The sequence below is a fragment of the Trichechus manatus genome, unplaced genomic scaffold (assembly GCF_000243295.1).
Source record: "Trichechus manatus latirostris isolate Lorelei unplaced genomic scaffold, TriManLat1.0 scaffold00006, whole genome shotgun sequence".
NCBI classification, from domain to species: Eukaryota; Metazoa; Chordata; class Mammalia; order Sirenia; family Trichechidae; genus Trichechus; species Trichechus manatus.
In genome coordinates this window covers 12718171-12744528 of record NW_004443942.1, presented here as the reverse complement: position 1 = coordinate 12744528, position 26358 = coordinate 12718171, and the positions used below count along the sequence as shown (strand labels likewise).

The 26358-nt window shown below is 43.9% G+C and overlaps 1 protein-coding gene across 1 annotated transcript in view; it reads right to left on the bottom strand.

Annotated features, from left to right (window-relative positions):
• NELL1 (neural EGFL like 1) overlaps positions 1 to 26347 on the bottom strand; it is a gene marked incomplete at its 3' end in the record, with an annotated part of 870822 nt that extends 844475 nt beyond the window's left edge. The window contains exons 1-2 of the mRNA XM_004369835.2: positions 26120 to 26347; positions 17903 to 18031 (exon numbers count right to left, since the gene is read on the bottom strand). Of these exons, the coding sequence (XP_004369892.1) occupies positions 17903 to 18031; positions 26120 to 26177 (187 nt within the window). The remainder of the gene's footprint in view (positions 1 to 17902; positions 18032 to 26119) is intronic.
• Between the last annotated feature and the right edge of the window lie 11 nt (positions 26348 to 26358).

Here is a 26358-nt window from a genome sequence, read left to right as displayed (position 1 = left end):
TTCTTCCACAGGTATAAACTTCACTCCTCCTGCAGCAATGCAATGGTCCTTGCCTCTGTGGAGACGGGGACATCGGCCCACCACCATCCTCTCTGTGTACCTTCAGGTACTCAACAGAACGTGTGTCACCCCAGGATGCTGCCCTCCAGGCTTCCTGAAGCATGGACTTTCTGTTCAAAGCACCCGTCATTCCTGCGCACAAAGCTGGGTGAATGGACCAACCACTGCTTGCCTCCGTTTCCCCTTACTAATGCAGTAGGGTTTGGGATCACCATGCACAGGGTCTGGGGTCAAAGAGGTCTGGGTTCAAGTACTGATTCTACCATGTAAGCTCTCTGGGCCTTGGTTTTCTCATTTGAAAAACAGAGCTGCTGTGAGGACAAAACACAACAGAGCAGTGGTTCAGAAATTTGTGAGGGACTGCACATCGTGGGGAAAAGGATACGAACAACAGACACTCTCCTCAGAAAAACGCACACACACAGAAAATTTGCACGTAATTTCAGGGGTCCACAGACTCACTAAAGCCTGTCCACGGGCCCCAAGTTGAGATCTCCAAGACACACGATAGACCAGCCTGGCGCCTAGAACCCAGTGAATAGTCAGTAAATGGTCTTTCTCAGTCTCCTCATACCATGTTTCAATGGTCAGACAAAAGCCCTCTGCACTCCAGCCCAAAGCACCTGCTTCCCATTCCTAACCCAAAACCAAAGTACATCTGTCCCATTCAATGGGCGATGCTTACAGACAATACTTGAATTACTATTTAAAACTTTATTTAATATAGTTCAATAATTAGGCGTGCAAATCAGGTCAGACCTCTGAGTTCAAACCTCAGCCCCATCACCTGTAGCTGTGATAATTCACCGCTCTGGTCTCAGTTTCCTCTTTTGAAGGTGTGTATGATAAAAACACATACATCCCTCACAGGCAAGCACAAAGTAAGTACTCAATGACTGTCAGCTACTAATATTTATAGGAGTCCCTGGATGGCGCAAACAGTTAAGCACTCAGCTACTAACTGAAAGGCTGGCAGTTTCAATCCACCCAGAAGTGCCTTGAAAGAAACGCCCGGTGAACTACTTCCAAAAAATCAGCCACTGAAAACCCTATGAACACAGTTCTACTCTAACACAGGTAGGGTCACCATGAGCTGGAATCAACTCAATGGGCAACTGGTTTGCATTTTTTAATTAATAGTATGGTATTGCTATTAAGGAGTCCTCACGGCACAATGGTTAAGCACCCACCTGCTAACCAAAAGGTTGGCAGTTCAAACCCACCCAGTGGCTCCGCAGAAGAAAAGACCTGGCAATCTGCTCCTATAAAGATTACAACATAGGAAATGCTATAGGGCAGTTCTACTCTATCCTATAGGATTGCTATGAGTTGGAATTGACTTGACAGCACCTAACAACATAGTAATAATCTTGTATGTATTCACTTATCTTCCAACTACACATTCATTTCCTAAAGGACAGGAATCAGAACTTGGACCTCCCTGTAATCAGCAGTTTCTACATAGTGCCTTGTCCTTGCATTTAGTGAACCATCAGGCCTCTTTGATGATGATTTGGTTCAACAGAGAGGCTATGCCTAAGGTCCTATGGGATCCAGAGAAGTCAGGTGTCCTCCTTGGACATCCATCTTCTCCCTACATTCCAGAGCTGCTGCCAATACACTGGAGCTTGAGCCAGAGATGGAACAGCTGCTTTCCCTTTTCCTTGGCCCAGACAACCTCAGTAATTCCATCTTTCGAGTATCCTAAGTGCATCCAACTTCTTCCTTGTTGGTTTGACTCCACAGACAGCTTGCCTTCCCACCAGCCACGGCAGAAGTGGCCAAGGCAAGCAAAAGATGTGACTCTCAAGTCCTCTCCTGGTGCCCCATTCTCTTGGGTAAAGTGCCCACGCCAGCATAACACCTAATATAAGAGAATATCAGTAAATACCAAGCCCAGAGATTGATTGATTGACTGGACGGATGGACAGACGGGTGGATGGACAGGTGGGTGGATGGGTGGACAGACGGATGGACGGACGGATGGATGGACGGGTGGGTGGGTAGGTGGACAGATGGATGACGATGGGCTAGAACTGAACTACAGATCAAGAAATCTCAGAACTAACTTCGTAAGACCTGGATTCTAATTTTTATTCTGTAACTAACAAGCTGTATAACCCTAAATAAAACCTTTCTCTCTCTGTGTATCTGTTTCCTCACCTGTAAAGTGAGAAAATTGGGCTAAAAAGGTGATGATATTCATATGACACCCCCAACTCATGCACTTGCTTTGCTTTTGGGCCACTTTGGAGCCGAGCAGCAGATTACACCATTCCCATGTAGCTGGATTCCTGCCGCTACTGCTGCCAACACCACTACAGACCCACAGCCTACAGTGGAGACAGCTCCCAGTTACTCCTGTTGCACTCATGCATAACAGTTCCTCATCTCCCATCATGCCACCTACCTTCATCTCGCGTTCCAGGGCTTTCCTGATGGCACTGAGATATATCCCAGAGCTCACTTGGCATCCATGCACATGTAACCCAGAAATTTGGGGAAGAAGATACTTCATGGAAGGAATTTGAACCAATCAGAGTTGGGAGGCAACAGATAAATTCTTCTGCCTTCCTCCCTCCCTGTCATGGACTGTTTGGAGATGCAGACACTCTACATAGCCTCTATGAACATCCTAAGGAGTCCTGGTGGTGCAATGGTTAAGCACTCGGCTGCTAACGAAAAGGTCAGTGGTTTGAACCTACCCAGAGACACTGCAGGAGAAAAGACCTGGCAATCTGCTCCCATAAGGATTACAGCTTAGAAAACCCTACAGGGTAGTTCTTCTTGGTCCTATAAGGTTGCTATGAGTTGGAATCGACTTGACAGCAAAAACAACAATGACAACATGAACATCCTAAGAGATTGAGCGATCAGCTTGTCAGGGAACTGTGGACTGCTTGGTAATGAACTATAAGCCAGGCATGGGTTTTCAGTCACTAAATCCTTATAACAACCCTATGAAGTAAATACTATTCTTATTATTATCTCCATTTGACAGATGATAACACTGAGATATACATATACATTAACTTGCCCGAGGACTCCTGTTCGCCAAAGGTTAGACATTCACTAAGCGGGGAGACGAAATACTCAAAACACCCCTGTGAGGTGGATGATACTTAAAACAGAGACTCAAAGGTCAAGTAACTTGACAAATATCACATAGCTACTAAGTGGCAGAGCTGCAGCTTAAAGTTCTGGAATACAAAGCCCGTACCAGCTATGCCCCCTCTAAGGTCTTGTCAGCCCTGACATGTTAACCTATTAGGATAGATTCTTCTGGTGCTATCTCCAGTTAGAGCTTGGTTTCCAAGCCAAATTCCTTCCCTTCAGCCCCTGCTCTACTCTTCCTACCCACCTAGTCTCAACACATCAAATTCTGTCCACCTCTGTAAACTTTTCTAATCATACTAGGACAGTCTACTGTAGTAGACTGTAACAGTGCTTACAAATATTTGCTGCCCCTCCCTGGGGGGGAGGGGCGTTGTACTTTCCTTCTCCTTTAAAGTAAGCTTAGCCATGTGACTTGCTTTGGCCAATGAAATCTGAGCAGAAGTGACAATAGCTTTAATAGCCAGTGCATGCTTCACCTTTCTTGTTTTCCCTCTACCACAGGGTGATCATAATGGTTGTGTGTCAACTTGGCTGGGCCATGACTTTCAATGGCTTGGCAGTTATGATGTAGTTTGGCAGTCATACAATGATATGATCACCTCCATGAGATTTGATATAATGAGATCACCTCCATGATGAGATCTGCTGTAAGTATCCAATCAGTTGAAAGGGAGTTTCCTTGGGTGTGTGGCCTGCATCCAATATAGGTGGACTTTCTGGCAAGGCTTGTGGGCTTTTGCTCGCTGCTCTGGATCCTGCAACTGGCTCCTATTCATCTGATCTCTAATTCTTGGGACTTGAACTAGCAACTTACCTGCCGTCTTGCCTGCCAATCCTGGGATTTGTTGGTCTTCATAGCCTGTGAGCCAGAGCCCTGCTGTCTGACTTGCTGATCTTGGCTTCACCAGCTCCTGCAGCTACGTGAATCAGGAGAAGCCTCCAGCCTGACCTACAGTCTTGGGACGTTCAAGCCTCTACAACTGCATGAGTCATTTCTTTAACATAAATCTCTCTCTCTATATATATATATACATGCTGTACCAGTTTTGCTTCTTTAGGGGACCCAGCCTAAAACACACAGCAATGGCAAGTTTCCTTATAGGGGTTGCACTGGGTCCCAGAGGGAGGAAAATGTGGAGAAGAGAGGTAGCCAATTCATGGTGGACATATGGCAAAAGCAAGAAATAAACCCTTATTGCTATAAGTCACTGAGGGTAGAGCATTTTTATTGCAAAAACCCCTAGCCTTCCTGTTGATAGAGAAATTGGTACAGGAAATGGAGTACTGCCATAACAACAACAACAAATAAACTAAAAATATGTGGTACTGGATTCTGGGGCCAGGCAGTGGGCAGAAAGGACACCATCTTATTGAAGACTAGAAGGATGCTGATTCATATTATGCAGTGATGAAACATTTGGTTAAAATGTCATCTGAAATAAGTTGGAAGGAAAAAACGTACCTGATGAGTTTGGAAAAGAGAAAGAAGCTGGAAAATAGAAAATAAGTAGTGTGTCTTGATTATGACTGGCTGCATTTGCCTAGAACTAGAGAAAAGAAATGAGAGCAGAAAAGAATTGGCCACTTTGCAAACAGGAATGGAAGGGTATAGAGAGATTCAGAAATTCCAGGACTTAAAGGGTTGAAAGAAGCAAACTTTTTCTTATTTCTAAACAACAAGAGATAAAATTGAGAAATACTATGACAGTCCAATTAAAATTCAGCCTTAGGGCAAGGATCAAATCAAGGGTTCAGACATCCCACCCATTGTTAAAACATCTGAACAAATTAAGGTATAGCCAGTGAATTCTTCCAGTTGGACAAAATATCTCAGGAAAAAGAGACTAGGGGTCCAGCTCTTCTATGAAAGCCTGACAGGCTCAGAGTAATAAAAATTAACTGTGAGTGTGGCTCTTGGTACATAAAGCTGACTGGAATTAAACAGATGAGTCAAATGACTAAGCTCTACTCTTGTTTTTATAGCCAAAAGAGCCACACTGTCTCAGACTAAAAGAGACTGTTCAGGAAATAAAATAACCCTTGGGTCCCCAAACTTCCATGGGGAGAAAGCAGATTAAAGCAGTTTGTCAGTAGCCAAAGAAGATAAAGAAAAAGAAAGGACCCCAGGAAAGTGAAACCAAGAACCATGGATAACAATGGACTGGAGATCTACTCCCAGGGAGCAAAATAACATGCTCAATCCCTAAGGAAAGAGGCCCTTGTAATATCTGTCCCATTAAATCCAAAAATTGCTATAGAAGTAACTATTGTGTATATTACATTCTTCCAAACCCTTTCCAAAGAAACAGTGTTTACTTAAGTTATTTTGGCCCTGTTCTAGCATTATCTATTGGTTGCAGGGGAAGTAGATAATTTGTCTTTTTAGTTCATAGGTATCTAAAGCAGGAGACACCTATCTAGGTGATGTAAAGACCTTTACAGGATCCTGGGCACTGAGTCTATTGCCATAATCGGATGGGACTTTAGTATGGTCTCCCTAGGGGGAGTGATTATTTTCAGAGTTTAAAGGAGATTGAACCAAATATTTGTGATGCAATGGGCAGGCTATAATAGACTGTGTTATTGTTCACAAATATTTGCTGCCTTTGCCTGGGGGAAGCTATTTCCCCAGTCCAGTTTGGCCATGGAACTTGCTTTGAGCAAACATGATATAGTTCCAGGCAAAAGCTGTAAAAGCCAGCTTATGCTTTGCTATTCTCTCTTTCCCCTCTGTCACAACAATCAGAAATGTCCCAGATAAAGGATGCTCTGGCAGCCTATACCAGAAGTCTCACACATCCCATGATGAACATGTAGAGAGAAATCAGCCCTTGTTGTTATTAGCTACAGGAAAACCTTGCTTATCTTCAGCAAGACAACCATAAACCTTCTCCTCCTTGAATGATCCAAGTCTAGCACATAGCTAATGCTAAATAAAGCCAATATTCCTTCCTCCTCAAAACCATTTGGCTCTTCATTCACCTCATCCCACTGGAGCATCACACTCAACTTCTAGAGTCTAGAGAAGCAGCCAACACTCTAGATGAAAAAAATCTCCCGGCACAGAAACCCAATTTCAAGACTAATAATACCTTTTCCAGGAGACAAAACTCCTAGATTATTTTGATGAAATGTTTGCATTTTGGTGCAGATTTGACACCATTACACAACAAATAAAACCATGCAATTGACTTCATGGACCATCATGTTTCAGGCAGTTGAAGTTCTTTCCTTCTTTGGGGAAGGAGCATTGCTTCATGTCAGGGTATACAGTGGTGTACTTTAGAATATTCAGGGAGAAGGAAAGGAAATCTCCCTACCAAAGTGGAACTTTAAACATGACTCTTCAGCTATATTAACAGGAGCACCTAATTTCCCCTAGACCAAAGGTTCTTAAACCTGACTGCCAATTTGAGTCTCCAGTGGAGCTTTTACAAGACTATCAAAGCCTTGGACCCTATATTAGATCAAATAAATCATAATTTCTAAGGTGAATGTCTTCAGCTGGGTTCTCTAGAGAAGCAAAACCAGCGAAGCATATATATAGAGAGAGATACACGCGGTTGTAGAGGCTGGAAAGTCCCAAGTCCGTGAGTCAGGTTGGAGGATTCTCCTGACTCACAAAGCTGCAGGGCTGATGAACCCAAGACCAACAGGTCAGATGGCAGGCCTCTGGCTCACAGGCTGCAGAGGCCGACAAATCCCAAGATCGGCAGGTAAACTGCTAGCTCAAGTCTCAAGAACCGGAGGTCAGATGAGGATCTAGAGTGAGCAAAAGCTAGTGAGCTTTGCCAAAAAGTCCACATATATTGGATGCAGGCCACACGCCCAAGGAAACTCCCTTTCAACTGACTGGCTGCTCACAGCCGACTCATCATGGACGTGATTACATCATTGTATAGCGACCAAATTACATCATAACTGCCAAACCACTGAGAATCATGGCCCAGCCAAGTTGACACACAACCTTAACCATCACAGTGGGTCCTTAGCATCAGTATTTTTTAAAGCTTCCCAAGTGATTGTGTGATAATCAACCAGGGACAAAACAGGAAGCCCGTTAAGAACAGGGACCACGACTGCCTTCTCCAAAGCAGTATCCCCAGCACCTAGTATTGTGCCTAGAATTTAGTAACAGTAAAAGTGATTGATAACAAAATGGGGACCCTCAAAAGGTAAGATGGACAGGTAAGGCCTCCTTAGAGAAGTGAGATTTAAGCAAAAGCCAGAGGATGAATAAAAGCTAGATGGAAAGTGCAAGAACAGGGAAATCTTCCAGGCAAAAGGCAAACAGGAATGAGTACCTGGGTCAGGGAAAATCTTGAGGTTTCAAGGAACCAAAAGGCAGCCAATGTGGCTGGAGTGATTTAGGTGAGACCAATGGGAGGACACTGCACTAAATCAAAATTTCTTTCTTTAAATTCTTCCTAGCAGAGTAGTCCAAAAAATATAATACAAGCTGCCTCATGATGTAGTAGTATCTCCATCACTGGGAGTGATGAAGCATAGGATTGGACTAATGGATTGTTGGACAATTAAGAATGCCCTTAGAGACTCTTCTTTATGTTAAGACATGTATTTTAAGAATTTAAGAACCCTTGAGCCCAAGAATTCTACTCCTAGTTATCTTGCCTTGAGAAACTTTTATGCACATGGGCAAGAAGGCATGCATATGATGTTCACTGTCGCACTGTTTGTCAAAAATATGAACCAAGTCAAGTTTCCATCAACAAACAGGGAGATGAACACATAGTGGTGTCATGCAGCAGTTCAAACTAGTCAACTAGATCTATATGCCCTCAAAGAATAATGTTGAGTAAAATGATAGATTTCAGAATGGTCCACACTGTATGATATCATTTATGTAAGTTTTTTTAAACCACACAAAGCAACATCTAACATTCACTTAATGCTTATTATATGCCCAACACTGTTTTAATGTATTATGTGAATCAACTCACATAGCCCACACAACAATCCTATGAAACAGATGCTTTATTATCCCCATATTACAAATGGGGAAAATGAGGCACAGGGAGGTTAAGGAACTTGTCCCAGGTTAGACATCTAGTAGCGGTCAGAGATGGGATTTGAATCCAGGTAGTTTGGCCCCAGCGGCTGTTCACTTAGCCGCTACATGTACACCCTCTCTATTATACACTCTACTGTATATGGATACATATAAATATGGTAAAAATATAAGTACATGGACTGAATACTCATCAACCAAGTTAGTAATGGCCTCTAGAGAGGTCAAAAGAGGAAAGGAACTAATACTTTATTTATTTTTATAAGGGGGGAGGGTTCTAAGTAACAAAATGTTAACATTTGTTAATTCTGGGGGACAGCTACAGGGTTGTTGCTTTTATCATCCTTTGTGCTTGTCTGTACTGTTCCTTGTCAAGCTAAAGAGTCTATGATTTTAAAGACCCAGAGAAGCTAAGTAACATACCCAGGGACCAACAGTGAAAGAGCCAAGGCTAGAACCCAGGTCCCCAGGCACATGGCTCCATGTCTGCTCTACCATCCCAAGCTGTGAGGCGGTCTGTGTGCCTTATTTTTTAACAGACTGTAAGCATGAGGGCTGAGCCAGCCTAGCTTATCAGTGTATCTTGGCTCCACTTCATGCACTGGCTGCATCCATGAAAAGTTGTATTTAAATAAAATATTTGCATATCAAATCATATTTTTCTACTGATCTACATTCTAATTTTAGAGATGTGTTCCCACAGAAAAGAATTCAGTCCCAATATGTTAAAATAAATCCCAATTAAGAATCACAGCATTCATCAAGGAGCACTGCATTCTAGGCAGATTTAATTCTCCCACAACGCACTATCAAGAAAACTCTGATCAAACAGCCAGATTCTACATTTCAAATGGGTACATATTAAAGTGTAGGCCCAGGATTAATTCTGTTTTCCCTGTATGTTTTCTTTAAGACAGAGTACCAGGTATTCAAGTCCAGGTATGCAGCAGGCCCTGCCAAGTAGAAGAATCATGAAAATTCTATTAAACGGAATTCACCAACTGACAAGACAACCATCTGTCCTAGTTGATTTAAGTACCTCACAAAAGGTATTTTAGCAGATGTTCTTCGCTGCCTCTTTAGAGAAGCTATATCTCTACCATGTTGCACTTACTTATTCATCCCCACTCTCATGAAGCAGGGAAACACAACCAGGAGCTGGAGTGGGGCTAAGACACGGACTCCGCAGGCATAGACTCCTGGGTTCAAATCCTGTATCTGCCCCTACACCTAATGTATGATCACAGGTGAGTTATGGGACCTCTCTGGATCTCAGTTTCCTCATCAGTAAAATGAATAAGAAAATAATAGAGAGAGAGAGAGAGGGCTGGTAGAGTAATGAAATGGCAAGTGAATTTTAGGTACTTGATATAATTTATCTTTTTAAATCCTGTTCAGACAATAGTCATCCATTGTCTTTAGGAAATAAATACAGTAGGTAATTACAAATACATGCTCCTTAATGGAAAAACAAAATAGAAATTTTTTCCCAAATTTAAATACGTGAATTTTTTTAAAGTTATCTAAACATACTTTGGAGCCCTGGTGGCACAGTGGTTAAGAGCTACGGCAAGCCACGGCTGCTAACCAAAAAGGTCAGCAGTTCGAATCCACCAGCCGCTCCTTGGAAACCCTATGGGGCAGATCTGTTCTGTCCTATAGTGTCACTATGAGTTGGAATCGACTTGACAACAACAGGTTTGGGGATTTTGTTTGTTTGTTTGTTTCAGCATACTTTACACTTAGTTATTTATATACTTTACACTTCTTTGTTTATTGCCTGTCTCGCTATGGGAACAGGACTTCTCTGATTTGCTCACTGCTATATCCCTCGTGCCTTGAAAGAGTGCCTAGTACGTAGTTGTTGTTAGTTGCCATTCAGTCAGTTCCTACTCATGGTGACCTCGTGCGTTACAGAGTAGAACTGTTCCATCAAGGTTTCTTGGTTGTAATCTTAATGGAAGCAGATTGCCAGGCCTCTTCTTCCACAGTACTACTGGGTGGGTTTGAACCACCAAACTTTAGGTTAGCAGTCAAGCAATAACCGTTTGCATCACCTCAGGAACTTCCAGTACATAGTAGGCAATGTCTAAATATTTATTTAATGAAAAAACTGTAATTTTCCAAATAAATACTCTTAATAATTACATTAATTAACATTTCAATTCTTATCACTTACAATGAATGTGTATTATCTAAATGAATCCTTAGGGGCCTGGGGGGTACAAACAGTTTGTGTTCAATTACTAACCAAAAGGTTGGCGGTTTGAACCCACCTGGTGGTACCACAGAAGAGAGGCCTGGTGATCTGCTTCCATAAAGATTACAGCCAAGAAAACCTCAAGGAGCAGTTCTACTCTATAATATGAGATTGCCATGAGTTGGAATCGATTCCTTATAAACATCTTGTATTATAATCGAGTGTCAGAAGAGGAAATAAATTCCAAGAGCTAAAGTAATTTGCCCAAGGTCAATTTGTTAGTATGGAATTGGCCCACATCTTACTAGTTTCAAAAAGAATTCTTATCTTTTTCATTCTCTCCTGTCTCTCCCCCTCTCTGCTATCCTTAATGTACTATTCGGTGGGAGAACAAGCATGACTAAAAGAATAGATTTCAGTGTAGACATGGGAAGTATGCAGATTTGGGGGATAAATACAGAGTTATTTGCTCTATGATATACATTTAGTCACATAACCATTTAACAATTCTACAATAAACCAGTGCAGGTGTTAATTTGCCCCAGAGAGGAATTTAAATACCCACTCCACTCCTGCGGCTTGCTTGAGATTTTATTTTGGCAAGAGCAAAAATACCTATATTTGGGAGATGCTGATATGTGAATTGAATCCACTAATTGATTAAATGCAAAGTTATACTAAATCACTCCACTCAAAGTGAAATTGACTTGTAAACGCTCCCAGAGGTAATTAGCAACTAGGCGCATCCAATCAACAGAAAAAACAATTCAGACTTGGCCAATAGTGAGTGGCAAGAAATCTGGAGGATTGGCATTAAGCAAATCCTTTGGGTAACTCCATCTTACTCAAATTTTCTAAGCATTAAAAGCTATATAGCTCATGCCTCAAGCACTGTTTTATGAAAACTATCACACATGGGCAGTACTCCTACGGAAGAGAAACCACATATCCAATTCCTGTCCATCTTTCAAGGACTGGTTCAGGTACCACCTTCCCAGGTCTCCCTCCCCACCCCACCCCCACCCCCATGAGAAGGAATTTCTCTCCTGAATATTCTCAGGACTTTATCCACACCCCTCTGCAAAGCTTTTTCTCTCCTTCTCTGCATTAGAGTTTCTGGGGATATGTGTTTACCCCTCTAGACGGTAACCTTGTTGAGGCCAGGACGTTTGCCTTACTCATCTGTCTTCCACAACATCCAGCTCAAAGCCCAGAATGCACACAGGTACTAAATGCCTGGCTCTTCTTCTTCAAGTAGCCTATATTCGCCCTTGTTGGATCCTGTCACATAACGCAAGCTACTTAAAAGATACTATCTATTCTTTCTTTAGAAACTCTTCTGAAACAGAACTCCTGAAAGGCAGCACTTTCCCAGCAGGAAAAAAAGTGACACATTAAAGAATTTGTGCTCATGCATATTCTAATTCACTCTTAAAAATGAAACACCAATGGACACATCCTCCCAACTAAACACTAAAACACTGTCAGTCAAGGTAAAGTACAGTTTCAAACTCTCAGATCTTCTCTGAGCCCCATTCAGAGCAAGGCAGAGATACTCCAAAATGATGTTTGAAAATCCAATACTGGTTTTTAGCTTACAGAGGATCTATGCCCGTCTTATACATAGCCACTCATCCCTAATAAAAATATAATGTCTTTCAGACAAAGAGGGAATAAAATCTTACTGACTCAATTATTTGTCATCTGCACTAAACAAGGACAGCAGTGACAAAGGTAACGCTAAAAAGCTGCCTAGCCTCAAAATAAATCCTACTAGGCTTTAGAGTTAGTACTGTAGGAGTATTTCCAATTAAGTGAGCTTTCTATTCATCAATATTACCAATAGGCTAACACTGAGATGAAGGTTTTCACTCCCTGAGCACACATCACCTCACAGCTGGACTCAGAATGGTGAAACATGAGAAGAAATGAAAATAAATGAAGGAAAGAATAACAAACTTGTTTTTTACGTTTTACACTTTTCAAAATGCTCTCCCATACATTATGCCATTTAATTCCTACAACCAGTCTGAGTATTGTTCCCATTTCCAGACAAGGAAACTGAGGCTTAAAGACATTGAAACACATGCCTAATGACACTCCTAAGTGATACAACCTTCCCGGAGCCCTAATTTCCTGCTCCTCTCCCAATCCTCCACTTGTTCCACTGTCCTACTCTACCTCTGGAGGTTAAAATACGCTATTAATAACACAGAGGCATATGACGCATATAAGGAGGAAAAGCCATGGCTATACCCCATGGAAGAAAGGTCCGGTGATCTACTTCCAAAAACCAGCCAATGAAAACCCTATGGATCACAATGGCCTGATGCACAACTGATCGTGGGACAGGCACAGGACAGGGCACCATTTAGCTCCATTGTGCACGAGGCCACCACGAATCAGGGGCTGACCTGACAGCAGCTAACAATAAGAACATACCCCATTTTAAATAGAGCTCACCATGTACCAAGCACAGTCCTAGTACTTTACATATATTGATTTATTTCATCCTCACTACAACTGCATAACATTGGCACTATTATTATTACCCATTTTATCAATGAGTAAATGGAGGCACTTTCAGGCAGAAAGCATAAGTAGCTTGCTAGTTATGATTATGCATTAACCTTGAAAGACAGGATTTTGTAGTCTGCCCATATTCACCGAGCTGGAGTAAAAACAGTAAAATATCTGAGTCTCTCTAGGCCTGTGTTCAGTATGGTAGCCACCAACCACAAAATGGCAATTGAGCTCTTAAAACATAGTGTGTTTGACTGAGGAACTGAATTTTTAATTTTTTTAAATTTTAACTAATTTGAATTTAAATTTAAAATGAATATTCAATAGAACAGTTTTCAAGACAATGACTATCAGTGAACGAAAAGCAGTGATCCTTGAGAGATGGGAAACAAAAGAGATGAGCCCCACAAGTACCCCATCTGCCCTGAGAAAGTTTCTAGGGGGATCAGGTAAAGACCAGCAGTCTCCTTGAGTTGAGGAGAGGGAATTAAGAGTCTGGGGAGACCAAGGCAGCTAGATTTCACAGGACAGAAGACATGAGTGGAGATATCAGCACAGAGAGAGAAATACGGATCTCCCTCAAGTGTTTGGCTGAGTCTGATCAATGCATGCATGTGAGGGAGCTATCCATGGCCAGAGAAGAACCACCCAAAAGGCAACAGTGTCCAGCATGCATAAAGGGCCAGGAAGAGTACCTACTCCTACCAGTCAGACTAGGAAACAACATGATTCATGGGATATTGGGTAGAGTATGCAGAAGGGTCTTATCTCAGCAATAGGAAATAATTAGCTCTACTCTAGCTGTTAGCACTAGCACTGCTCTAGTCCCATCTAAGAAATCTTAAAAGCAAGATCCAAAAGATCAAATTGTTCCCCAGTAACTTAACTATGTCCTAGAACAAAACTCAAGAATATTTATAACTATACAAAAATATCCAGCACCCAGCAAGAGAAAATTTACAATGTCTAGCATTTAATCAAAAATTACAAGATGTATACTTGTGTGCCAATGTTCATTGCAGCATTATTTACCATAGCCAAAATTTGGAAATAACCCAAGTGTCTATCAACATATAAATGGATAAACTAAATGTGGTATATACATACAATGGCATATTACTCAGTCATAAAGAGAAATCAAGCTCTGATATACGCTATGACATGAATGAACCTCAAAAATATTATTCTAAGTAAAATAAGTCAGACACAAAAATACAAATATCGTATGACCCCACTTACATGAAATATCTAAAATAGGCAAATGCATTGAGACGAAAGTTTACTAGTGGTTAGCAGGGATGGTGGGTGAGAGAGTTACTGCTTAAGAGGTATTGAGTTTCTGTTTGGGCTGATTAAAAACTTTAGTGATGCAGACATGACGGCTGCACGACATGATGACTGTAATTAATGTCACTGAATTGTACACTTAAAAATGGTTACAATGGCAAAATTTTTGTTACGTATATTTTCCCACAATAATTTCTTTTAAATTATCAGACATGTTAGGAAGCAGTAAAATACCACCCATAATGAGGAGAAAAATCAATAAAAACTGACCTAAGGATAATTCCAAGGCCCTGAATCCCAACAAGTTGGCCCTGCTAGATTTCAAAATTGCTTGGTACTGGTGACCGTTTTTTTCCTTTCACTTTCTCCCTTTCTGAACAGAAATGTCAGTAACTAGTACCCTATACCTATACCACCGCTGTATTTTGGGAGCAGATAACTTCTTTTCTAATTTCACAAGTCCACAAAGATGAATTTTTCCCCAAAATGGCTAATACCCAAAGTCTTGTCCATACCTGATTTAGATGATGAGATTTGGAATTTCTGAACTGATAAGATTTTAGACTTTACTAGCTGATGCTATAATGGGTTGAGATTTTTGGATATGTTGAAATGGAGTGAATGCATTTTGCATGTGAAATGGACGTGAAACTTTGGGGGCCAGAGGGCAGACTGCGGTAGCCGGGATAAATTTGTAATTTTTGGAAGCGATCTGCTTCTGAAAGACATCCACAGGAGCCCTGGTGGGGCAGCAGTTAAGCACTTGGCTGCTAACCGAAAGGTCAGTGGTTCAAACCCACATGCGGCTCCATGGAAGAAAGATGTGGCAGTCTGCTTCCATAAAGATTACAGCCTAGGAAACCTTATGGGACAGTTCTAATCTGTCCTATAGGGTCACTACGAGTCGGAATCGACTTGACGGCAATGAGTTTGGTCATTTTTTTTTTTTAAAGATGCCCACAGAGTCTGTGGGTGGCACAGTTAAGCACTCAACTAGTAACAAAAGGCTGGCAGTTCAAACCCACCCAGAAGCGCCTTGGAAGAAAAGGCCTGGCTACTGCTTCTGAATGGTCACTACCTTGAAAACCCTACAGAGCACAGTTCTACTCTGCAACACGTGGGGTTGCCATGAGTTACAATAAACTCGACAGCAACTGTTTTTTTTTTTTTAAAAAAAAGATGTCCACACCCTAATCTCCAGAGTCTGTGAATATGTCACTGCAGATTGTAAAAGGGACTTTGCAGATGTGATTAAATTACAAATTTTGAGATGGAGAGATTATTTTGGATTACCTAGGTGGGCCTGATGTAATCACAAGGGTTCTTATAAGAGAAAGACATCCTCAGGTCCAACTCCCATAATGAAGATACCCTTTCCACCAAAGAAGTTTAATATCCCTCCCCATTGCTGGAGCCTGGCAGACATCCCAGAGGCGGCTGCCAGAACAGAAAACACACAGATTAGAGAACAGAGTTACAGCCCAGGGAGCCCACACTTGTGGAATAAATGAATGAGTGAATGAATAGTGAGTAAAGCAGACAGCAAGTCTTTTACAGAGGAAAATTTAATTCAATTCAAAAATGTTTATCAATCACCTACTGTGTGCCATGCATAATGCTTGGTCCTGGGTATCCAGGGGACCTAGATAGGCACCACTCCTGCCTTTGTGAAGCTTACAGACCAGCCAAGCTTCCACAGCAACACTGCTGACAAAGTGTCAGCAGTCTTGCTCAGATCAAGAATTGCATGGACACTCAACGATGACTGAGCAGATATAAAGAGAAAGGTAATCCAGACTGTATTATCTTAACTACACCCAGTTTACATACTTCACCAATTCCTTAGTAAGGAGTAAAGTAGAAATTAACGCATCCATAGTCTTGCTATATATCATTATATAGTATCTGCAGATTTGCAACACTGTGTATTCTTAACTAGGCTTAAGCTATGAGTTCCTGGGAGGTGCAAACAATTAAGCACTTGACTGGCCGAAAGGTTGGCAGTTCGAACCCACCCAGAGGTGTCTCAAAGACAGGCATGGCGATCTGCTTTCGAAACATCCCAGACTTGAAAACTCTATGGAGCAGTTCTACTCTGTACACGTGGGGTCGCCATGAGTCAGGATCAACTATATGGCAACTAATAACAAACAGCAAGAGGCTTAAGTTATCTACGCAGTAAATATGTAAATCTCATCCCACGATGTTGGTTTAGTTATTTTAAAGTAATCCTTCTGTTATCTTCATAAAAGGCCAACCGTTTTCACAGGGAATATCCAGGCTGCTTTACTACTATATCTGATGAGGTCAATCCCCTGCTTAAACCCTCACAAGGGCCCCCTCTGCTCTGAGAGTAAAGTGCAAAACCATTCATGTGGCAGACAAAAATCAAATCAAACCCATTGCCATCAAGTCGATCCCGACTCATAGCAACCCTATAGGACAGAGTAGAACTGCTCCATAGGGTTTCCAAGGAGCAGCTGGTGGATTCCAACTGCCGACCTTTTGGTTAGCAGCCAAATTCTTAACCACTGCACCACCAGGGCCCCATGTAGCCAACAGGCAGGGGTCTTACTTACAATACTTAACAATAAGTACATGGCCACCCACCTATCAGAACAGACACTGGTCATAAATCATCAGTATACCGAAACCTGTGCATGCCAGTCAAATATCACTTCTGCCTACAGAGTCCTACATAACCTAGCCCTTGCCTACCTCTCCAGCCACTCACCACCCTTCAGCCATGCTGGACAACTCTCCATTGGTTTCTGCCTTAAGACCTTTACACTTACTATTTCCTTTGCCTGGAACACTCTGAGCACCCCACCCCTTCCTACATCAGGCTTTCTATTCATTTTTCAAGCCTCTGCTAACATACTGCTTTTTTCAGGTAGCCTTTCCCTGACCATTACCATCTTCCCACCCTAATTAAACCAGATGTCATAGTATTACTCTTATTTGGCAGCCTATATATACCTTCGTTAAGTATAGAAATTGTAATTCAATAATTATTTGTGTAATGATCCTCTAATCCTTGTAACAGTCCTGTAAGGCAGGTACTATTATTACAGATGAGGACACAAGGCACAGTCAGGCTAACAATTACCCAAAGCTTCAAAGCCAATAAGGGACAGGACTACAATTCAATCCCAGGCAATCAGGCTGTGGACCCCAGGTTTTAAAAACCATTTAAAGGCTATACTGCCTTTATAACTGCTTGTTGAGTGATTTAAAGAATTGTAGTCAAGTTTCTGGTGAGCAAAATCAAGTAAGCTACATCCCTCAGAGAATGCAACCATAATATATCCCCTATCTTTATGGTCTACCCATTAGATGAGATGTAGACGTTGATATAAACATAGATATTCTGTAAAATTAATATGGCAGTCAATGATTTTCCAGGGCTTAGCAATGTCATTTCACTCATATCCCCACCAAAATCCCCAAGGTAATATTTCACAGCCAAACCAAATACTTTACCACCTTGTCTTCCAGTGCCCCCTGCACCCTTCTGACCATCCCCTGCATATCTGAACGTGCTCTGCATTTCTGAGCACTTCTCGTGGCAATAACGCAAGAGAAGTAGCAAAGATGATCCCAACAAACACACGCCACATGTACACTCCCCAGAAGGCCATGCCTCCCCAACCATTGCCCCTATTCAAAGGAATAAGTGACTTTACCTTGAAACAAAAATGCTTTGCTGGCATTATGCAGTCCAGACACCTGAGTGACTCCAAGGGTGGTGTTCACAAGGTCCAGCTCGGTGATAATATCCATCTGAAGGTCAGGGTCCACCCCAAAGCCCACCACTGCAAAGGGACAAACAGCTGTTTCAGCTTACAATGCAAACTGACGGCAGCTAACGACATCAACAAGCAGCAGCAATATGGAGCAGAGGCCACAGAGGAAGGGCATGGCAAGCAAGGGATACGGGGAAGCCCGTGATGAGAGCTTGGAGACCCTCTCTCCCAGGAGGGAAAAGGAAAGCAGACCTTCACTTTATCACCCCACTGATACTGTGGTTTCTTTGTACCTTTCCCCACCACTACTCTCAATTACAGATCCATAAATGACTTTTTCAAAATCCTTGAACTATATTTTACAATATATTTTAGAATTCAGAAGGCATCATATTTTAAAAAGGTAATATGGCCTATATACTATACTTGTGTAACACCCTCAGCAAAGTCTGAATCAACACTCCATAATCAAACACATTCATATTTCTGGAGCGAAAAGTATGATGTTTGCCTCTAATTGGGATAAAGACTATACATAGCCTCATAACAGTTAAGGTCAAGTTTCTGCCACCAAATGAGTTCAGCTCAGCGTAGATTTTGCTGTCAGGTGAGTAATGAAAAAACTTCAGGTTTCTGAGCTTTTTTGGATTTGAGGTCTGTGGGTACACGATTGTGGCCTTGTTTTTCTTGCTTCACAGACGGATGCGTAAGGAAATCTGACACCAGCACCAGCACCTCCAGTATCTACTTCCCCCGAGCAGTTCCTATTTAGATCTCAACCACCTGTGATACAGAGGCAGGAAATGGAGAGGAGAAGCATAGGGACTAGCCGGGAAGAAGAATCCCTGGAATAATGGCTGTTTATGCTTCCAGCCAAAGGGATTCCTGGATGGAAAGGTAGATACCCTGACAACTGTGGTGGCAGAATCTTGGCACAAAGCATGTCCCTGAGCCTCCTATTTCCTTGTATAAGAAAGGCAAATCCCTGAGGATGTCTCTCACCCATGGGGTGTTCTGGGGAATGATTCACTCATGATTGCAAAGTGGTTTCAAATACGTATGTATGTTAATACGGCTAGAGATTGCTCTAAGGGACTATGTTAAGCCATTCATAAAGGCTGTGTCTCTCAAGAGTTAGCATCTCAATAGTGCAATTCTGACTGCGCAGTTGGAAATGTTTTAATCAGCAACAGCTGTCAACTCCTGCCTGATGGTTAATGCAGTCCCTGAGGCAAGATTTGGAGATCTCGCACCCAGTTTGTCCCAGAGAGACCACGTGAATGATCATCGGGACTTTAATAAGCTATCACAACCTCAGCTGTCCTCCCACCTTCACCCCTTGACCCCACAGACTTGGGCAGGAAATGCGCCCACTTCTTACTCTTTTCCTACCAGGAAACAGGAACCACTGCAGCAATCTAGGCTTCTCTCAAGAGACGTCGCCCTGGCCAAGGCAGACAAAAGGTTAAAGGCACAGTGGAGTTTTAGAAGTGCCTTCTCAGTTTTTGTCAGGCTTCCTTCCACCTTTCTCTTCTGAACTAAAGGTATGAGTTTTCCCTTTCCAAATACAACCAGTGATGGGACCAATTTACCCAAAGACCTTCCATTTATTCTGCATTAACTCCTTCGGCATTTTTTCAACGGATATCATTGCATGCTTGCTATGTAACATACACATCGCTGGGCACGGAAGATGCCCTCATGGAGCCTGCATTCCTGGGGGCAGGGGGTGAGTGAGGAAGGGGCAAAAAGCAAACAAATAAATAAACACACAAATAAGATAATTTCAGATGGCAATAAACGGCATAAAGAAAATAAAACCGAGTAATGGAACAGAGTGATTTAGACAGGGGCCCTACTTTAGAAAGGATAGTAGGGAAAGTTCTTTGGAGCTAAACCTCAATGACTAGAAGAGTCCAGCAATGGGCAGGTCTGGGGGTATGGGGGAAGCTTTATGGGCACAGAGAGCAGTGGCCGCAAACAAGGAACATACCTGGAATATGCAAGGAAGAGAGACAAGGTTAGTGTGGCTGGAGCAGCATAGGCAAGGGAAAGAATGGTAAAATAGGAGTCCAAAAGGTAAGCAAGAGCCAGATCACTTAAGACCTTAGGATGCACAACAAGGAGCTTGGATATTATTACCATCACAATGGGCCATCAATGGAGGGTTTTAAGGTATGTGTTTGGCGGGGAGAGAAGTGGGATATGCTCTAACTTACATTTTAAATATGATCCAACTTAAATTTCCATCCTACCTGCCTGAAAGTGCTGACCCATACACAGACTCAATTCACAAACACTTATCAAATAAATACCTACTCTGTGCAAAGACGCACTGAGGTAGACAGGCTTCTATCAGCCCAAGTCACAGCACTAGGAGCCCTTGTTGAGACTCATATTTTGCTCCAAGTGAGCTTAGACACCAGCAGTTCTGTAATTCACCTTGAAAAGATAGGAAAAAAACTAGTATTTCAATTTAATCTATAGTGTTCAACACCTATATGGCAGAAATAAATCAAGGGTGATGTTTGAGAACCTCCAAGCTGATCTTTCTCTGGCCAGGAATTTAGAAAGTAGTCTGGGGAATGTGTCTTTCAGCTCCAAAGAAGTTTCCCTGACACAGTGGAAGGAAGCATTCCTGTAGCCCCAGTGCCTTGCACAGGATCTGAACTATTAACTGATTAATAGTGGATGCACGATCATGCTGTGGGTGCAATGACTTCAGAGCAATCTGCACATCTGGGCATAGCATGAGAGGATGGGATGGCATGCAGGCTAAGGAAACTTTTTGAAGGGACTGTGGGTGACTGAATTATTGACCTCAATTCTTTACTCCTCCCTTCCTTATCCACAACTTTTGTTATGTGGCTCTGCAATTCTTTCCACTAGAGTTGGAGTAAACCTCCCCATTGCTTGGCTTTGAGCTCTGCCATGTGACTTGTTTTGGCACTGGGATGTTAGCAACATAAAACAAGCAGAGAATTGAAATGTGCTTGTGCAGTGGGTTTTGTCTTCTTGCACTTCTGCCATCACAATAGGAAGAACATGGCCCTGCTACCCTACTGGACCAAGAAGGATGGGACACATGGAACAGACACTTTGCCTGAGTTTGGGACCAAGTCCAGCCAAACTTGGTCTAGATCAGCCATGCCCAAACCAACCTACAGGCACCTAAGCCAGAAAAAATGACTGTGGCTTTAAGCCACTGAGTTTTGGAGAAGTTGTTAAGCAGTGTTGTTGTGGCAATAACTGAGTGATGCAGATCTAAAGACCCACTGGGATGGTCATCCTTAAGATGTCCAAATCTCTCAGACCAGGGACTCTGCAATTGGACAATCCTAAAAGGCACCCAAACAGACACTGCAGAACACCCCAGTGGTGAACTTGGATTCCTACCCCCAAGTGAGCACAAAGCACCCTCAATCCAGAAACTGTTGTAGAAGAGCACTAAACTAGCCAGCTGCAGTCCTAGCTCTTCCCTCCACTAACTCTGTACCCTTGGGAAAAACATTTCACTTCTCAGAGCCTCAGTTCCCCCATCTGTAAAATGGGGCTGATAATACCTGCCTTCCCCAGGCTCATGAGGTTTCAGTAATAACTACATGAGCACTTCTAGCAGTCCAATCTGGCACAGAGTTGGTACCCAGCCAGGGTTTACTACATCTGTTCTTTCATAAGACACTTTCAGATCCATGGTCCTCAACTCCGCTGGAATTACATAAAAGGCTCAAAAGGCCCCCCTCTTCCCAACTCCTCCTCAAATCCAACTGACCCAGAAAAGCTTCTCAACCTTAATTTGCTTTGTGAAATCTACATATATAATGTATATTCTCTGCCCCTTCCTTCCTCATGACCTGCAAATGAAGGGGCCTCCCTAGTTTAAAGATAACTGTATTACCCTTATCACAAAACCATTTCATAAAAACAGAGAGAGAGTAAAGAAATCAATCAGGCTTCCGGAGATAGTTTTCTTCTCTCGCTTTAATTGGTCCCCTTCAGGATGAAAATGCCCTGTGCCAAGAACAGGATGTTGTAAAGGATAGCACTTTGTGCACTGCCTGGGGAATCAGAAAACCTATTAATAAAGCAGATTTACACGGCCTCTCCTGAACCTCATGTAGTGTGAGAGTGTTGGTTCCATTAATTTTTTTCTTTTAACATTTCTGTTTCTTCTCCAAGCATGGCACGCCTTCCTTTTCTAGGGAAACTCTATTAAAAGTTTTCTACTTTGGACATAACTGCTCTACAAATGGCTGAAGCTGGCAACTGGAATTAAGGAAGATAAAAAGATTCTGGAGAGGGAAAACAAAAAAAACCTGGAAGGCAGCAATGACGGCATCACAGAGACACCTGAGGCCCGGTTCTGGGATTCAGAACCTCCTCCCTAATCTCCCAGGACACCTGCTGCTGCTGTTGCTGCTGGCTGCTCCCCAGCCCTGCCCAGGAAGTGCTCAGGTCCAAAGCCCACTCGGTCCACCTTCAGGGTCTGGGGCCTAGAATCCAAGACAAATCCTCCTGAGTCTGGCTCACTTTAAATCTAACCTATCTCATTGTCCATGGGGGCAGCTGTTTTCCCCTGGTCCACGCAGAGTAAAAATGATGTTGGAGAGATGCTCCAAGACTTCACTTAACAGCAGGATTTCACAACCACCTGATCGGATTTGGAGCCCTGGTGGCACAGTGGTTAAGCGTTCATCTGCCAACCAAAAGGTCAGCAGTTAGAATCCACCAGGCGCTCCCTGGAAACCCCATGGGACAGTTCTACCCTGTCCTATAGGGTCGCGATGAGATGGAATCTATTCGACAGCAGTGGGTTTTGATCGGATTTGGGCCCTTGGGCACCTACAAAGTTTCTTAATATCCCAAAAGCAATTGCCTTGAAAAACATGCTCTATACCTATTCCAAGTTGGCCAATATTTTACATGATCACTGGAGGCTGGGGGCTCATGCTGGCAGCTCCATTCTTTAATTCACGATTAATGGACTGGGAGGAGCTTTAAAAAGAAAATCTTTCCTTTCCAGCAGGTAGCAGCAAAAGGCATTCACTTGTCACCTAGGGGCTTTGATGACACAGTGACTCCCCTTTCGCCTGTCCTGAAGACCAATGCAAACTGGAAAGCTATGGGGAATGAATGATCATTGAGTTTTGTATTACTCATATTTCCAAGCCCTTGAGGAAAACTCATGACATACTTTGCTATTATTGTAGCCTTCTAAAATTTCATTATTAGTGATATACCTGAGAATCGAAAAATTATTTTTCACCCCAAAACGACAAAAACTGGAGAACAGCGCCTCCTACCTTGACTCCACTTCACACTCTCAAACAAGTTCCCTGAACAATGAGCAATTTAAGCTGCAGCGTTTCCTTGTAACACCTATCATTAGATCTTTTCGTACGTAACTACCACTGCACTGCAGTCCCACTTTAATTAAAGTGTGCCTGATATCATCTATTGATTTCCATTAAAAGGCGGTGGTGATATCTGAGCAGCTAAGTGAACCACATGTTTATTTCATCTTGGACTGTTAACAGCCCAGACAACAAATGTCACACTTGACAAATAAACTTTCCAAGCCAGTGTTTGCATCCTGATAAACTAATCGCCAGCCAGCCTTTGCAACCTAAGGAGAGGATGGATATGTGATGCTGGGACATTGGTTCCTATACAAAATCAAAGGGACTGCCCCCCAGAAAGCTGCTGATCATACTCCCTCCAGCTACAAGAAATTATAAATGAAAGAAGTGTCATAATCCCCCTTGTCTGATTCTTCTGATCATTTCTGTAGAAGAAATAAGTGGCTCCTGGTGCTCAAATTGTGACAAGCGGCACAGAAAATCCAAGCTCCCTAAGCAATCATCACAACAAATGGGTCAGACCCTTTCATGCCTCTTTGCCTTTGCAAAAGCTGTTTCCTCTGCCTAGAATGACCTCCCCAATTTGTCTACCTGGAAAACACCAGTGAAAACTTTGTTTCACCTGGAAAGACACAACTCTCAAATGGCACCTCCTAAATAAAGTCTTCCCTGACCACCACCACCCACTCCTCTGTATTTCCTTAATACAAACTTCTACTCTGACCCCTGCACCCCTCACCAAGCTGTACAGTAAAAATGCTTTCCACTTTCTAGCTACCGTCTCAGGTTAGCTGCAAGTTCTGGAAGTCAAGGACCAAGTCATTTCCTCTTTGCAAAAGCAATGCTGGCACCCAGCAAGACACTCAACTGTTTGTTGAATGAATGAATGAATGAATGAATCTTCTCCGTGGGAGAAACATATGGCAGTCTGCTTCCTAAGGATTTACAGCCTTGAAAACCCTATGGGGCAGTGGTACTGTGTCCTTACAGGGTCGCTAAGAGTTGGAAAGGACTAGATGACAATGGATTTGCTTTTATGGTTTTGGGAGCAAGGAATGGGAAGCAGCCTGTGTTCTTAAAAAATTCCACCAACAGCAATGCACCTGAAGACAGTTCATTCCCGGCTGGGAGCACTTTTGCGCGACTTTTCAGGAGTAATGAGAACAAAGGATTTGGGCATATTAGGTCATGATCTGCACTTGGAGGTGTGAAATGGTCGATGGGCTGCCTCTCCCCCGTCGATCTGCTGTTTTCTGTTCCTCTGTAAGGCAGCTCCATCACCAGATGCTCCCGGCGCAGGGCCGGTAGCCCATCGTCTGCACTAGCCTCGCCTGTCCTGGCCTTCCTGGGACGCTTTCCTTCCAGCGTGTTCTTGGTTGTAAAAGATTAACCCATCCCTATGGGCATGAACTAATGAAACAACTATTCTAGACTGAACTAAGCCGTGGCGTCTCCGCAGCCTGGGAAGCTCGGATGAAAAGACAAGGAAGGGAAGAGGTTTCTTTTGTCCCTCGGAGAAGTCCACACCCCTACGCTCTTCGATTAAGCAAAGGGAAAGCTGCTACCCACTCAGTCCTGGGGAAATGGGAAAGGCCGGCAAGAAACTCCTAGACGCCCAACTCTCGTATTGTCAAGCCGACTAACTACCAAAGACGGGAGGCTGGATTCAAGTGGAGGGAACTTTTGAGCCAACGAAGCTCCGAAGCCGCTCCCCAGCGGTCTCGGAATAAACTTGCTCCTCCGCCTGGGAAGAAACGAAAGCTTCTAGAGAAGGGAAATGGGGTAAAAGAGGAAAAGGTTGACGACTCATTGCTTCTGGGGTGCAAAGTGGGCAGCCTGCGCTGAGGGTGGCTGTCACAGGAGACCCCTCCTCCAACGGCGGTCCCTATGTTTGCAATTTCCTCCCATCCTCCCTGCATCTATCAGTCTAGTGGAGAAGGCTGCAGCAAGCCGGTCTCCTAGCTCCAGGGGACACCGGGGGTGGAGGTGGAAAGGAGATGAAGGAGGTGAGCTTTGAGTCCCCACAACTGCGTCTCCGGCGGAGAACGAAGTCGGGACTTAAGACAATTACACCAGTTATCCTTGCTCCCCCTCCCCAGCCCCCAACCTGCGATTATAGCAAGGAACAGCTGGCCTGGAGCTTGAGAAAATCCACCCGGATTGTCTCCACTGCTCCAATTCCCCGGATAATTTGTTCGGCCAACGCTTGGGGGCCGACAGGGAAGAAAATTTCCGTTGTTCCCCAGCGAGAGTCAGGAGGAGATGAGAAGAAACCGCCGAATTCCGGGGTTCGTCCTCAGCCCTCACCCCATGCCGCGCTCGCCCTGGCACCGGTCGCGCCCGCCGGCTGGAAGCGCTCGCTCTGCGGGTGCGCCCCCCGGGGCTGCCCCTTCCTGGCCCGGCGGGGAGCGGGCAAAGCGGTTCCAACACACGTCTCAAGTTCAGAGGTGCCGGGCTCGCGGGGCCCGCCCAACTGCTGGTTTCGACTACCCGGGACCCGGAAGCCGCTTACAAGCAGCACGAGGGTGCGCCCGCTCGGCCGCGCCCCTTGCTCGTGCGTCCGCGGGGCCGCGTCCCCCGGGAAGGGGCACTCGTCGGCAACATCTTCCAGCCTGTGAGCCCGGCTTCTCACCCTTTTACCCCTAGCCAGGCAGAGAGACCCAAGGGACCAGACCACGGTGCACCGCCCTCCCACGGAGCAGCGCGGAGCTCGGCTCCAGATCCCGACTCCCGTGTGGGCGCTTGGCACGCCTGCAGGGCTCCCCCTTTCCCTGAATCCCGACCCAGCCGTGCTTACCTGTCCGGGCGGTGCATACACAGAACCACACAACTAAGATCACATCCAACGGCATCATTCCCGAGGGTCGCCGCTAAGCTGGGCGCGCCGAAGCCTGAAGGAAACAAATGCGCCTGGATCCTGAGGCGCACCGGGCTTGGAGCTGACAAACTTGCTAGCGGGCGGCGGGGGAGGTGGCTTGGCAACGCTGGGTGCTACGCTCGGGGATCGCGCCGGGGAAAGCGGCCCTGGCCGCCCCG